The 14,516-nt window shown below is 37.7% G+C and overlaps 2 protein-coding genes across 2 annotated transcripts in view; one reads left to right on the top strand and one right to left on the bottom strand.

Annotated features, from left to right (window-relative positions):
- The window catches only part of KIAA1143 (KIAA1143 ortholog), a 37,794-nt gene extending 23,669 nt beyond the window's left edge, over positions 1-14,125 (bottom strand). The window contains exons 1-2 of the mRNA XM_044677702.1: positions 13,964-14,125; positions 5,304-5,448 (exon numbers count right to left, since the gene is read on the bottom strand). Of these exons, the coding sequence (XP_044533637.1) occupies positions 5,304-5,448; positions 13,964-14,071 (253 nt within the window). The 5' untranslated portion in view covers positions 14,072-14,125. The remainder of the gene's footprint in view (positions 1-5,303; positions 5,449-13,963) is intronic.
- Positions 14,126-14,418: 293 nt separating this feature from the next.
- KIF15 (kinesin family member 15) overlaps positions 14,419-14,516 on the top strand; it is a 61,424-nt gene continuing 61,326 nt past the window's right edge. Inside the window, exon 1 of the mRNA XM_044678294.1 lies at positions 14,419-14,437. Within this exon, the coding sequence (XP_044534229.1) occupies positions 14,419-14,437 (19 nt within the window). The remainder of the gene's footprint in view (positions 14,438-14,516) is intronic.

The raw sequence follows: 14,516 nt of genomic DNA, 5'->3' as shown, positions 1-14,516 counted from the left end.
AGCTTACAGACCTCCCCTACTTAGTGTTAAATAGGCATGTTTTCAGTTTTTGTTGATTAATTTAAAAATAACACCTACCAGTTATGTGATTATAGACAGGATTCAGTCACTCACTCTGCGAGAGCCAGACTAGAGAAGGAGACTTTTCCCCTGCATCCTGTGTCGGCTTGCTGGGTGAGTAGATGGCCTTCCTTTCCCGGCTTCTGGAGAGATTGGTTCCAGAAACTGATTCCCTTCCTGTTTGGAGAGATTGGTTCCAAAGATTCCTTTCCTGGTTTGGAGAAGACCTTTTCCCTGGATCCTGCGTTGACCTGCGGTGGTGAGTGGAGTGATTCCTTCATTGGTTCTTCAGCAAGGAGACCCTCTCTGCTTGTTGGCACTTTGGTGGGGCACTCCCTTCAGCATGAGTTCTGGTGAGATTCTTGGTGGTCTTAGCCTCGTGTGCACTGAAGGTTCTCAGTGGATTCTTCAGCATCTCCAGGCTCTTCAGATTTCGGCTTCTTAATTAGGACTTTGGATTCTAGTGAGATTTGCTTTCAGATTCACATTTGCGGTCTGGAGACATTATGATTAAACTTAGGGTATTTGTAGCTAGGCAGTACTTTCTGTGTCTTTATCTATATTTTTCCACTTCTTTGTAAATAAAGCTGCTAAAAGTGATTGTGACTTAAGCTATAATATTTTTAAATTAGTGACCTCAATATTACTTTAGAACTTTCATATTAGCATAAAAACTTAAATTTAAAATCTGACAGTCCTATGAATTATTCTAAAGCTAGGGCTGTGTCCACTATGCCAATTAGCAATTTTATTATTATTATTAGCAGCAGCAGTAACAATGTGTTTGAAATATCTAAAACAGTTTATAAGAGCATCCCAATGAGGCCAACCTCCCCTCTTAAGAGAACTTCCTCTGTCCATGGGGTCATGGGATTTCCATTGGAACATAAGAGGAAGGAGATAAAGTGGCCATTCACAAGACAGACTGAAGTACAAGGGCATTAAAAGAAGTGATGATAGGAGGAGCCAGGCCACAATCTAAGACATTCTCCTAAATCTGAGGGAAACGTGGCACAAGAGATTCAACAAAAAAATCAGCTCTTGGTTTAAAATAGATCCAACAAGAACTAGAAACTACACAGGCAGAGAATTCACAGGCTGATTACAGAAGAAGTAATTTGTGTGCCTGGCACTAAATCCCAATGACAAACTCAAACTACATAAGCTATGAAGTTACTTTTAATGACACTAGCAATGATCCAAGATTAAAGTTTCAAACTAGGGTATGAAAATGGTGCAAGTCCAGGCTAATAGAGCAGCTAAGCCATGTACAAGGATACAAATGCTAAAATGACTAAGTTAGCTTGCATTCTGGGACAACAGGGAAGCTCTCTGAAAAGGCCCCAAAGACCCCAGGAGACACATTTTTACACAAGTAAATTGAATAGGGCTAGAATAACATTAACACAGTTAGAATGAGTTAGGCTACTTGCTGCCAAGTTTGGGTCCTCTGTATATATCAGAAAGTCCCTGAGCCCAGAGATAAACCAGAAAAGCAACAGAAAAATCAATCTGAAAGATTATAATGAATGCAGGGAAATGACATCTCCTACCAATTACCATTTTGGCTTTCATGTAATTTCATTTCTCAGAAGATTTCTCTCTTCTTTTTTTCCCCCAACTTTTGACCCACCAATATTGCTTTGTTTTAGAAAGTTCTCTGAGGAAATCTGTTGCAAATACTGATCCTATAAAAAACCACGGCAAGTTGTTAAAACAAATTCCAGCACATCCTCCATAAAAAAAAGAAAAATCTATACATGAGATTAAACCATAAAGAAGAGTTATGCATAGTGTTTGCAAGGTTTTCTAAGGATAATTTTAGTTACAAAGTTGCATTCTGTATAAATGAGAAAGCAAAGGAAGAGACGTAATGGGGCTGTAACATTTCTTGGGCCTCCTTTCAAGTCTAAGTAGTGGTACAAAAGTAGCATCTAGTGTCTGGAACAAAGGCAGTCTCATGGAGTAATGAGAAAGTGACTATATTTTCCAACAGAAGAAATATTGAAATTCAGGGTTATTTGAGTTCTTGGTCAATAACTCTGTGTCATATAGCTCACAGCCATGACCAACAACATAAGAGAAAGGCAGAGACAACAAATAGAAGCCTCTATAATAATAATAATTGTTAAATCCTTACCTTCCATTTTAGAATTAATATTGTGTGTTGGTTCTAAGGCAAAAGAGTGGTGAGCACTAGGCAATGGAGATGTTCTCCATATCCTTCCCATTTTCATTCTTCTTTAAAGGATGGCTCTCTAGCAGGAAAGTTAAGATACAGTAAGGGCTTGGCAACTGGAGTTAAGTGGTTTGTCCAGAATCACATAGCTAGGAAGTGTCTGAAATCACATTTGAACTCAGGACCTCCTGTGTCCAAGTCTGATTCCCTATTCTCTGAGCCACCTAGCTTCCCCTTGACATTTTATTTTGATAGATCTTATAACAAAGGCATTCAGAATTTATTCTCTTAGCCTTGTGGCTTGGTTTGAAGTTAGACATATTTTTTTTTAAAAACTGCCCTTGCTGTCAACTAAATGTGTGACGGTCTCCTTAAGGATGCCCAAGTTTCCATCTGGTCCAGAGATCCCAAGAACACAACTGAGCTAGCTAGACTAAAAGGAAATCCCAATTTTTTTAAAAGTCCTCATCCATTCATATATATTTTATATATTATATTTATTATTATTATATTTACATATATATACTCACACATACTATATACAAAGGTATGTACATATCTTTGTACATAAACATGCTATCACACACATCTATGTACTCATATACACTCACAGCTGATTAAACTTCAATAACTTAAGACTGTATTAACACTTTGGGGATATCCTGTAGCTGAGTAGGTCAGTTAAGGTCACTCTGTGCCTCAGTTTCTTACAATGAGATAAGGTACTTTACAAGTCTTAAAGCACTACATATATGCTCATTGCTAACTAAGTAATTCCTGAGTGGAAAGCTTGAAATCAAGCCTGAATGTCAAAGGCTTCCTGTAAGAAGAGGCATTTATAAGGTGGTCTTTGGGGAGGAGACAGAGAAAGAATGAATTCAAGGCATGGGGAATGGCCAGAGTCAAAGCAAGAAGGAAGGATGATGGAATAAAGTCATCTAGTGTGGCTGGAGTGGCAGAATGGAAGCATATGCACCAAGGCAAAGAAGATTCAGTAAGGTCAAGTTGTGATGTACTGCCATGCAAAGAGATTTCAATATATAAGCCAGAGGAAGTCACTGAAGATTATGAAGAGAAGAGTAATGGGAAGAACAATTACTATGGTAACAAGCAGAATATGGGCTAGACTGGAGTAAGAAGAGAATGGACTTGAGAGGACCCACATTGACATTGTCCCAATAATCTGCACAGGTGATAAAGATCTGCACTCAGGGTGGCAGTGGGAATGAAAATGAGAAGACAATTCAAAAGATAATGTGGATACAGAAGATGATGATGGGATCTAGTAAATAATACACAGATCCCCAGACACCTAGAGTAAGAGAGAGGAGAGTCAGAGATAAGTTCAAGGTTACCCACACAGGGACACAGGAAGAATGGTAAAACTCAGAGAGAAATAGGATAATTAGAATGGGCCAGTTTAGGTGGAAGATAAAGAGTTTAATTTGGAACATGTTAGATCTGCAATAACAATGAGACACCTGAGTGAAGATATACTGAAGGCAGCTGGAGATGTAGGTCTCAAGCGCAAAAAATTCAGGGCTAGGTAGAATTGATTTTTGGAGTCATCTACAAATCATAGTAGAAAATAAAATTATCAAAGAAGAATGTGGAGAAAAGAGAATGGAATCTTGGAGAACATAGGAAGAGAATGATGAGCTAGTGAAGCTGATAGAGAAATGATCAGGGTGACAGAAGGAGAACCAGGTGGGTACAGTGTCTTTAAAATAAAAAAATGTAGAAGTGGGTAGGAAGCCATGCTAAAAAGCCACCAAGGACTCTAGGAAGATAAAGACGGAAAAAAGGGCATTAACAAAAAAATCATATAGGATTAAACTATGAGCACGTAGAGAGAATGGGCTGTCTTTTTGCCTTTTTTTTAGGCCCTCTCTGGGAGATGAGCCCTAAAACATATACATTGTCAACTTTGTATTTTACAAGTTGTGGCATAACCACAATATAAGATCTTATTAGAATTGGACAGAGGATTGCATAAAGGTTACACTTTTTTAATGGTTGACTATTTTTAGAAGGAAGAGTTAGTTTATTTTTTTAATTAAATTTTTTTTTTATTTTAGTAACAAATTTCCACAGAAGTTTTCCAAAGTTATATGCTCCAAACTGTCTCCCTCCCTTCCTTCTCTGGCCTCTGGAAGAGTTAGTTTAAAAAAAAAAAACACTTCTTATGAGAACTAGGAAAAAAGCTGGAATTATCAACAAAGCAATTGGAAGAAAGGTAAAATTGGGGCCAATACTGATTTGGGTGCTATTAGCAGGTAGGAATCCATCTAAAACAGTATTTTTAAATGGACCTTCGATCTTATCCATGTACATATTCCCTCCAAAAACATAGATCCCAATCTATCTATGACTGCCCATCCTATGCACCTCTTATCTCCCCACAAAACTGGGCACAGTGGTCTACCTAAAGTGCTAGAAGGATCCCTCAATTTCTCCTGTCATCTTGAAAAGTGCTGTAAAACATAGTCAAAGAGATGGGTTCAGAGAAGCCTGGGAAGACCTTTATGAACTGATGCAGAATAAGGTGAGTAGAACCAGGAGAACCATTTATAAAATAACAACAACACCATAAAGACAAGCAACTCTGAAAGCTGTAGGAACTCTAAACAATACAATGGCCAACCAAGATTCTAGGGGGTCATTGATGAAGCATGGTACCAACTTCCAGACTCATATAAGATGCAAAATGAAAAATACATTTCCAGACATGGTCTATGTGAGAATTTGTTTTGCTTGACTATATATAATTATTGTAAGGGTTTTCTTTTTTGGTTTATATCAAGACTGGGCCAGTAGGAGGGGGAAAATAAAAAAAATTTAAAGACTTATCCAAGTGGTATGATGTCCAGAAATCTTCACTAGATTAGATTTTTCTACTTTTTCGGGAAATTTTAGGAGGTTTTCAGCTAAATTGGCTTAGGATCACAATAAAATGCTAGCCCCAATGATAAGTACTAAATATTTCAAGGAAATATAATAAACAAATTCATTCCATGTTTCAGGTTACTGCTGTCATTTGGAAAATGAAACTGACAGACTATACCTTGCTTGGAAGATTTTATCTGCTGCTTAATTTGCATGACTTCTTCTGCCGATAAATCGCCTTTTTTCAGCACCACAACTTGTGGCTGCTCATCTTCATTGTCACTCTGGTCACTATCCCCCTCGGGGATCTGAGGCTGAATTTTCTAGAAGAAAATCCCCAAACACAAGGCAAATCACTAAACTCAATCAACTCTACATATTTGAAATTGAAAAATAAAGGGAAAATGTAACCATACTAAGAATAATATAATCTTATAAATATTATCTTACTACGTAAATAAGTGCTTATAAAGTGCTTATAATCAATTTCACAGTGCCTGAAGGCAAATATATACTATGCCTCACTCCTATTACTTCATTCCTCCATTTGGGTTTTTTAAAGACATTTGTTCATTTCTTTCTTATATGATTTTCTCAGAGTTTACCAACATATATCATTTCTACCATTCTTATGATCCCACCACTTCTATTCAAGACTCCTGAACCAAAATAAAGAGATGTCTTTTTTGAACCTTGCTCTGGCTACATTAAAAACCCCCATGTCTCTCTTTTCTTACTTCCCACTAACCATTAAGCATTGATTCTTGAAAAGTACTGTATATGATAACTTCAATACTGCAATAGTTTGTGACTTCATTGGTCCAGGCACACTCTCCACCAATAAAGATTATAATCCCTTTATCACTTAGCAGAGGGTCTTTAGACAGGAAGTCGTCTTTTCATCAGACTGCTAGGTCCTTTGACAATAAAGCCTGTCTTTCGCCTTTGGTTGTATTTTCAGCACTTAGCACAGTGTCTCTCACATAGTAGGTGCTTGTTGTTCATTCTTCATTTTCTAAGAGGACCAATGACATCACATAATGACTTGTTTGTGGGTTAGATTTAAATGAGGCAGAACTGTGCAAAGCCATCATTCTCACTCTCTCCAGAGTCAACGAAGTTCAGCAGTAAGGCAAAAGTCAAGACGACTGGCAATGGCCTGGGATGCAATATAAGATTTTGGTTTCTTTGATGTGTGATCAAGCTCGAAGCATTCCATTGTGCCCGCTTCAGCTACCTTCATGGTCATTAGAACAAATTGTTCTCATTTCCCCATTCCAAAGGGGGGAGCCTTCCCATAGATGCTTAATAAAAATTCATCACCATGTGGCTGGTCTCACAATTAGCCTATGAAAACCTGATTAGCCTAGCTTGCTACCAGGCTTATATGCAAAGTCTTTCCAGTTTGGTGGTAATAATTACAATAAAAACTAGCATTTATATAGTACTTTAAGATTTATAAATGCACTTTACATGTGTTATCTCATTTAATCCTGACAATAACCTGATAAGTAGGTGCTTTTATTATCCCCATTTTATAAATGCAAAAACTGAGGCTTAAGGAGATTAAGTGGCTTACCCAGGGTAACATTTAAATTCAGATCATCTTGGCCAAGACAACCACCTTATCCTCCACTATATATCTTTTGAGAACCCAGGATGATCCCCATGCTACCCAGAGGTATTAGAATAGGATCTGAGTAGAAGTAATATATACTAGACCTATTACAGAACATACTATTTATCCTTGTCCAATTGTTTGTCTTTATTTTCTCCTGTGATTTGTGACAAAATGGAAAAAGCATTCAATTTGAAGTCAGAAGCCTCAGGTTACACATCAATTTGCCATATATTAGCAGTGTAACCATGGGCAAATCACTAACCTCTAATCTCCATGGGCCTCAGTTTCATCATCTGTAACATATGACAATGGGACTGATGATTTTTATGGTGCCTTCTAGCTCTCACATTCCATGGCTGTCATTCATCTGTATGCCTTCTCTATCATTGCTGGCATCTTGATTAGAGTGGCTATGAAAAAGTGCCTGATTTAGTGGTACATGTAAATTATATACGGAATAAATGCTCCAGAATAGTAAAATGAAAAACTAAAGTAAAATCCTTTGGGATATTGATGAACCTGAGTTCTGGACATTATGGTTTATTTTTTTTTAATTTTAATCCATCTATTCATGAAAAACAAAAGGAAAAGTTTCTAAACAGCAGCAAAGGCAGTCACTGAGGAATATCGAAGGTTTTCTGAATTAGTTTACAAAAAGGTGTAATAAGGTATGTTGATAACCTTAATTGCAGAACAATTTCTCCTGATGCTGTATTTTCTCCTCTGGCTCACAAATTACAGGGATGCCCAGTTAACAGGACCAATTATACTTCTAAACTGAATGAAGAGTCAGTCTTGCTCACTGATTGATGAGTACAAAAGAACCAAGTGTACTTCTCCAAAAGGAAGTCTCTTAACTCTCCAGGTTGAATTAGTTAGTAAATGAGGTTTTTTTCTGGAATGAGAACTACTCAGAATGACTACCATAAATACAAATGTCTTTTATTTCTGTTCTTTTGAGGGGAAAGCTAAAATATGGTAACTGGTAATAAATGGATGAATATGAAAAGGATTTTTATTGAGTACTTATTATGTGTTAAACATTGAGAATACAGATAGAAAGAGCTTCTTGCTCTCAAGAACTCACTCTAATTGCATAAGAGTTGAGCTTACTTCATTGGGTGAGTGAAAAGGGCTGACTCCCTTCCTACTTTCCTAAGAGACTAGCTTCCATCTTGGAGGAGGCCTCGTAGTTACTCACTACTGGCCCTCCTGGCTGAGGACTAGTATAGGATTTTCTCTAACCTCTCTCACATTTCTCTACTTTATTGTTTCCCCTCTAATTTGGTAAATAAATTTCTGACTTGAGATACAATAATTTCAGCAACCATGTTATTTCATATAATTTAAGTCCAACCACAAAATTTAACCTTTACAAGCTCCAGGGTAGGTGATAAGGCCTAGACGACCTTAGAAACCAGAGGCAAGGAAGATGGTGGCAAGAGTTGATGGTACTTTAGAAGGGATGGAGTCACTGATGTCTATCTCATCAAAGCCCTGTAAGCAGTCAAGGTGGAAGAGGAAGATACCACCACCATCCAGGTCTTTTCACCACTCGGAAGTCTATTTCTTAAGGCCATTATTATGAAATGGAAAGGGGGTGAGGGAAAAGGTACAGAGAGGAATTTCATGTAGAGTATAATTTACCAAGATTCCTCTACCTTAAAAACATGAAACATGGTGGTTTTTAAAAAGCAGCCTCAACAATTTTCAGATAAAGAAATCAAAACTATCAATAAGTACATGAAAAAAGCGTTCTAAATCTTATAATTAGAGAAATGAAAATCAAAAGAACTCTGAGGTACCACCTCACACCTAGCAAATTGGTTAATATGACAGCAACGGAAAGTAATAAATGTTAGAGGGGATGTGGCAAAATTGGGACACTAATGGATTGTTGGTGGAACTGTGAATTGATCCAACCATTCTGGAAGGCAATTTAGAATTATGCCCAAAGGGCTTTAAAAGACTACCTGCCCTTTGATCCAGCCATACCATTGCTGGGTTTGTATCCCAAAGAGATAATAAGGAAAAAGATTTGTACAAAAATATTTATAGCTGCACACTTTGTGGTGGCAAAAAATTGGAAAATGATGGGATGCCCTTCAATTGGGGAATGGTTGAACAAATTGTGGCATCTGTTGGTGATGGAGTACTATTGTGCTCAAAGGAATTATGAACTGGAGGAATTCCAAGCAAACAGGAACAACCTCCAGGAACTGATGCAGAGTGAAAGGAGCAGAACCAGGAGAACATTGTACAGAGACTGATACATTATGGCCCAAACGAATGCAATGGACTTCTCTACTATCAGCAAAGCAATGATACAAGACAATTCTGAGGGACTTATGAGAATGAATGCTATCTACATCCAAAGAAAGAACTGTGGGAGCAGAAAACCAGAAGAAAAATGTTTGCTTGATCACATGGCTCAACAGGGATATGATTGGGGATGTAGACTCTAAATAATCACTCTATTGCAAATATTAATAATATAGAAATAGGCCCTGATCAATGATACATGTAAAACCCAATGGAATTACTTGTTGGCTACGGGAGGGAAAGAGTATAAATCATGTAACCATGGAAAAATACTCCTAATTAATTAATTAATTGAATGCTTTTTAAAAAAAAATAAAAAATAAAAAGCCTCAAGAATAGCTATTAAATTCACTCTCATGTTCTAATAATTTTTTTCAGCACATGAAACAAAAATTATTTTAAAAACAAAATTCTTATTTCCTAAGAAAGGAGAAGGCACTATTAAAATGCCTTAGTTTATAATCCCAGATTTGGGAACCTCTATCACCAAGCTAGATTAACTCAGAAGCCTGAAATAATATTCTTGCTTTTCTATCATTTATACTACTAGGCTCTGAGATCTTAAAAAAGTCTTTTCTATTGAATTATCCAAGTTCTACAACATAAACTGTGCTTTTTTAGTATATATTTAATAAAAAATAATTTTCATAGCATTAGTTCTATCAGTATATACTTTGTGGAATATATTTTGTACTCCATCTGCTGGTTGGCTGGCAAACTGGCAAATTTCTTCAGTTACATTATTGAATTTTTAATTAAAACCTGGAGAAAATCTACATATCTCGAGGATATTCCCCAGAGTTCCAGGGCCTTTAATTAAATTTTAAATGATTTTATATAAATAAAAATTCCAGATGCCAGGCAGCACTATATGTCATGATATATAGAAACAAAAAAAAATACTCACTTGATGGTTTATGTAACAAAATTTTAAAACAATACTTTGAAATTTCAACATTTATGTGTCTTTCTTCAATTGTTATTAGATATTTATTAATTCTTTTAAGTTGGATGAACTGTTAGCAGGGGAGAGAGAAGAAGTTTATCCTTTGTGATAAACTGATTCTAATTTCTAACAATCTATACCAGTGGTTCCCAAACTTTTTTTGGCCTACCACACCCCCTTTCCAGAAAAAATATTATTTAGCTCCCCTGGAAATTAATTTTTAAAAAATTTTAATAGCAAGTAATAAGAAAGATAAATGCACCTGTGGCCATCACCACCCCTCTGGATCGCTGCAGTACCCACCAGGGGGCAGTGGCACCCACTTTGGGAATCACTGATCTATACCATACAAGAGCTATAAGTTAAAAGGTATAAAAATGAAGTAACTATAAGAGTGCTTAGGCTATTAAAAAAGAAAAAATTTCAATTTAAATTGTATTTTTTAATGGGGAACATCTGTTCCTTAGCCTTTGGTGATGAAAAATGTCTTTACCCAAGGATATGACTAAACAGCCTGCAGTGGGTGGGTATGTTACAGTGAACCATTTAAAGAGATGATGCTTAGCTCAGATGTTTTATGTCAGTTTGTGGTTGAATAGTTGGTAAACTGTTTAGAGTTCTTTGATACTAATGCCAAAGTTGACTATTAGATCTTCACGTGAGTCAATTAGGTTTGAGATGCTATCTGGGGACAGATTCCTTTCAATCTTAGAAACTAGGCCTTTGGTCACTAGGAAATGTGGGAATTGTATGAATAGATTAATACAAAAACACTACTGGGAAAATAACTCAGAATGAAGCTGTACTCCTGATAGGCCAATAATCTCATATTTGTAATGTAGAGGGGCCTTCAGCCTTAGATTGTATAGTTGCTACTCTACCAATTTCTTTGAAAATTAGTTTTTTGATTATGAGTCCTACTAATATTTTAATTAAATATTATGGCTCTATAGGTATGGTTTCCATCATAAAATTGTCCAGAAAGATTTCCTAAAAGGCAGGCAGAAAAAGAGGTGGCCTATTTGCACCATGTGCATCTCTCCAGTCCCCTCCTTGGGTTGCTTACAAATTTGATTCTTCGGAGATTCTGGTGTTTTAAGACTCCTGGTCACATAGCATCACTAGGAAAACAATGATTTTAGAGCTTAAAAAAATCAAGAATTAAGGGGAAAAAAACACCAAAAAACATCTGTGGCATCAGTCCCAGATTCAAGCTCCAAGTCCTCACTACCAAGTATGATGCAAAAAGTCATATCATTTCTATGGGATGTAATCTCCACATCTGTAAAATGGGTTCACCATTTGTTCTATCTCCTGTTATGATTGTGAGACTCCAATAAGATAATGAATTTGAATCAAATTTATCAGCAAGCATTTATTAATAAGTTCCTGCTATGTATCAAGCCTATGTTAGGTACTGGAGCTATAAAAACAAAAATGTAACAGTCCTATTTCTCAAAAAGCATGTATTCTAAAGGGGCAAACAAAGGTACAAATGGAAGTAAATATCAAGGAAATTTGAGGGAATGAGGAGACACCAATCATGAAAACAACCTACACTAAAGCTCTACCATCAAAAGCTATTGCTACAACAGGGGAGATTTGGAAACAAAAGGCCACAAAAAATCTGCTCCGCTGGCTCAGGCCACTTCCTAGTCCTGCTCTCCTTTTGGACTGTGTAACTATTCATTTCTTTCAGAAACAATTAAAAGTTGTATGAAAAGGTGAAGAAATATATGGAGGCTATTACATCAAAGTACTATGTCTATTCTTAGCTGACAGACAATGGGATCGGACATCAGGGGGACAGGTTGATAACTACTGATACTCTCTCAGCGGCTTTAGTGGGTATTAATATGAGCTTACATTCTCTTTCCCCAAACTTTTGGCCTTTCCCCCTTCCTTTTCAGTAAAACAATCTCTCAGTGCTTTCACGATGTTGTCACCTCCTGCAGAGATATCCACAGTATGTCCAGCCGCTCTTTAGTCTATCTAATTGGCATTTCTACTTCCTCATAAGACACAATGGGGATAAAGATGGTGGTTCCATAGTGATTGAAGACAAGAGGTCATTATGGAATAAAGTTGTCAGCCCTTCTATTTCCCAATTATTGTTTCTTCCTGACAGTTTGGTTTACAGCTGCTTCTTGGATGACATAGCTCGGGGGAGTCTAAAGCCAAGTCTTCATTAGGCTTGTTTTTACCTAGAATGGTTTTTCTTGTTTTATGAAGTGTTTCAATTCATAATATGCTCCATTCTTCAAAGGCTGAAAAATGGATTTTTATTATTAAAAAATGATTTTTCCCCTTCAGCTTAGGAAGAAAAAATATAATTTTGCAGCTGGGTGACACAGTAGATAGAAAAATGGTCTAAAATCAGGAAGACCTGAGTTAAAATCTGACCTCAGGCACTTACTAGTTGTGTGACCCTGGGCAAGTCACTTAGTCCCCATTGCCTAGCCCTTACCACTCTTCTACCTTGGCACCAATATGCAGTATTGATTCTAAGGTGGAAAATATAGGATTTTTTTTTAAATTCTAGGTTCTGTATGGTTCATTAAATTCTAATCTTCAAGATCCAAACCCTCTCCATACCTTAAAGAAAATTAAGGTAGTATTTTAAGGAAATCTCAGGAAATACCTAATTTTTTACCATTTTTACCTCATACTAAATGTCAGGGTCTTGTGTTAATAAAGGGTTATGTGAAATTTGTGTTAGGAGAGTTTTACTCTTTTTGGTATAAATTATACTTATTTGAGACCCAGTGGTCTTAAAGATTGATTCCCTGTAACCAAATAACCTGACTTCATTACCCCACACCCAGTTGCAAAATTATATTTTTTCTTCCTAAGCTGAAGGGGAAAAATCATTTTTTAATAATAAAAATCCATTTTTCAGCCTTTGAAGAAGAATGGAGCATATTATGAATTGAAATACTTCATAGGACCTTAGATTTAGAGGCCAACAAGTCTAACTCTTTTGTCCTGGGACTTTAGTCCCTTGATTTCATAACTAAATTTTTCTTTAAACATTTATTGGAGAAGGTATGTGTGTGTATTGCTCAACAGGCTTGTAAGCAAAACAAAACAAAACAAAAAATCAAACAAGTTACAGCCCCAACTTGGACTGAGAAAGACTATAGTATATCAAATATAAGTCCAGTATGTGTGACTATAGACTGTTTCCAAACAAGGAAATCCCACCACCAGAAAAAATAAATGGTCTAAATCGTTGCCTCTCACTTCCACATACCCCCATCACATAAAGAAGGAGCCTTAACGGTTCAGTGGGACAGGAGTCAGAAAGACTTGAGTTTAAATCTAGTTTCTGACCTTTATTACAAAAGTCACTTGACCTGAGTAAGCCTCAGTTTCCACATCTTCGGAATGGAAATAATAAGCATAAATCTCCTATGGTAGTGGTGATGAGCCTCAAATGGAAAATGGTCAAGTATTTTGCAAACCTTAAAAGTGTCACAAAAATGCCAGCTATTATTGTTGTTGAGAAGCTGCAACTGGAAAGGTGACGACCTAGAGCCATCCCTAGGGCAAATCAGAATGACAACAGCCTAGCAATATTTAAGTTTAAAACTTTTTCAAAGCTACAGGATTTGATATACAGAATATAAGATCTCTTCTGATCGTAACAATTCTGGTGTGGATAGGGTATTATTTATTATGTTCCCGTTTTACAGACAAGGAAACCGGGCCAAATACAGGTAAAGTGACTTGCCCAAGGTCACCCAGTCTGTGTCAGGGGCAAGATTTAAACTCGCTCAGAGTCGGGACACCTGGGCTGCTATGCCAGGGCGCCCCGCTTCTCTGAGAGCTCGAGCTGCTTCAGGCCCAGCCTGACCCAGTCAGCGGCCCGTAGAGTAAGCAGCAACCGGAAGTTAAGGACCCCGGCGGGGGTTTCCCTAGCAACGAGGGGGCGGGACAAGTTCCTCACCTTGGTTTCTACAGTAGGCCCTTCCTTATAGCCCACCTTCTGCTTGAAGCGGGCCAAGAACGCCGGCTCCGCCGGACGCACGTATGATACCTGGTTCCGCTTGCTCATGGTTTCTCTGGGAGGAAGCGGCTGGGGCTAGAAGAAAGGCAAAGGAGATCCGGATCTTACCCGTCCCCTGGAAGTGGGATTACGCCTCCTCTCATACCGGCCTCCGTAGCCGGGGGCGGGTTTGAGAACGCCTAACCCATGACCCCGTCACGTGACAATAGCCCGTTCTCTTTTCACTGACTTCCGGCCCTTTTCATGGCGGCTCCCAGTGTGGCTTCCTGCTTTCTCCTCGCCCCGCCCCTTTCCAGCTGCCTAGCGCCAAATTCAAACGCCGCCATTTTACTTGGACTTGGGGATTGCTTCTTGTCTTTAAGGGTTCAGGTTGGGGTTTACGTTTTGGGAACGTCATGGCACCTGGTGTCAAAGGTGAGAGACAGACCGGAAAACAGGGAATGTGTGTGTGTGTGTGTGTGTGTGTGTGTGTGTGTGTGTGTGTGTGTGTGTG

Source organism: Gracilinanus agilis, chromosome 5, assembly GCF_016433145.1.
Source record: "Gracilinanus agilis isolate LMUSP501 chromosome 5, AgileGrace, whole genome shotgun sequence".
NCBI classification, from domain to species: domain Eukaryota; kingdom Metazoa; phylum Chordata; class Mammalia; order Didelphimorphia; family Didelphidae; genus Gracilinanus; species Gracilinanus agilis.
Note: the sequence above shows the minus strand (reverse complement) of the source record. Positions and strands in the feature narration are given on the sequence as shown.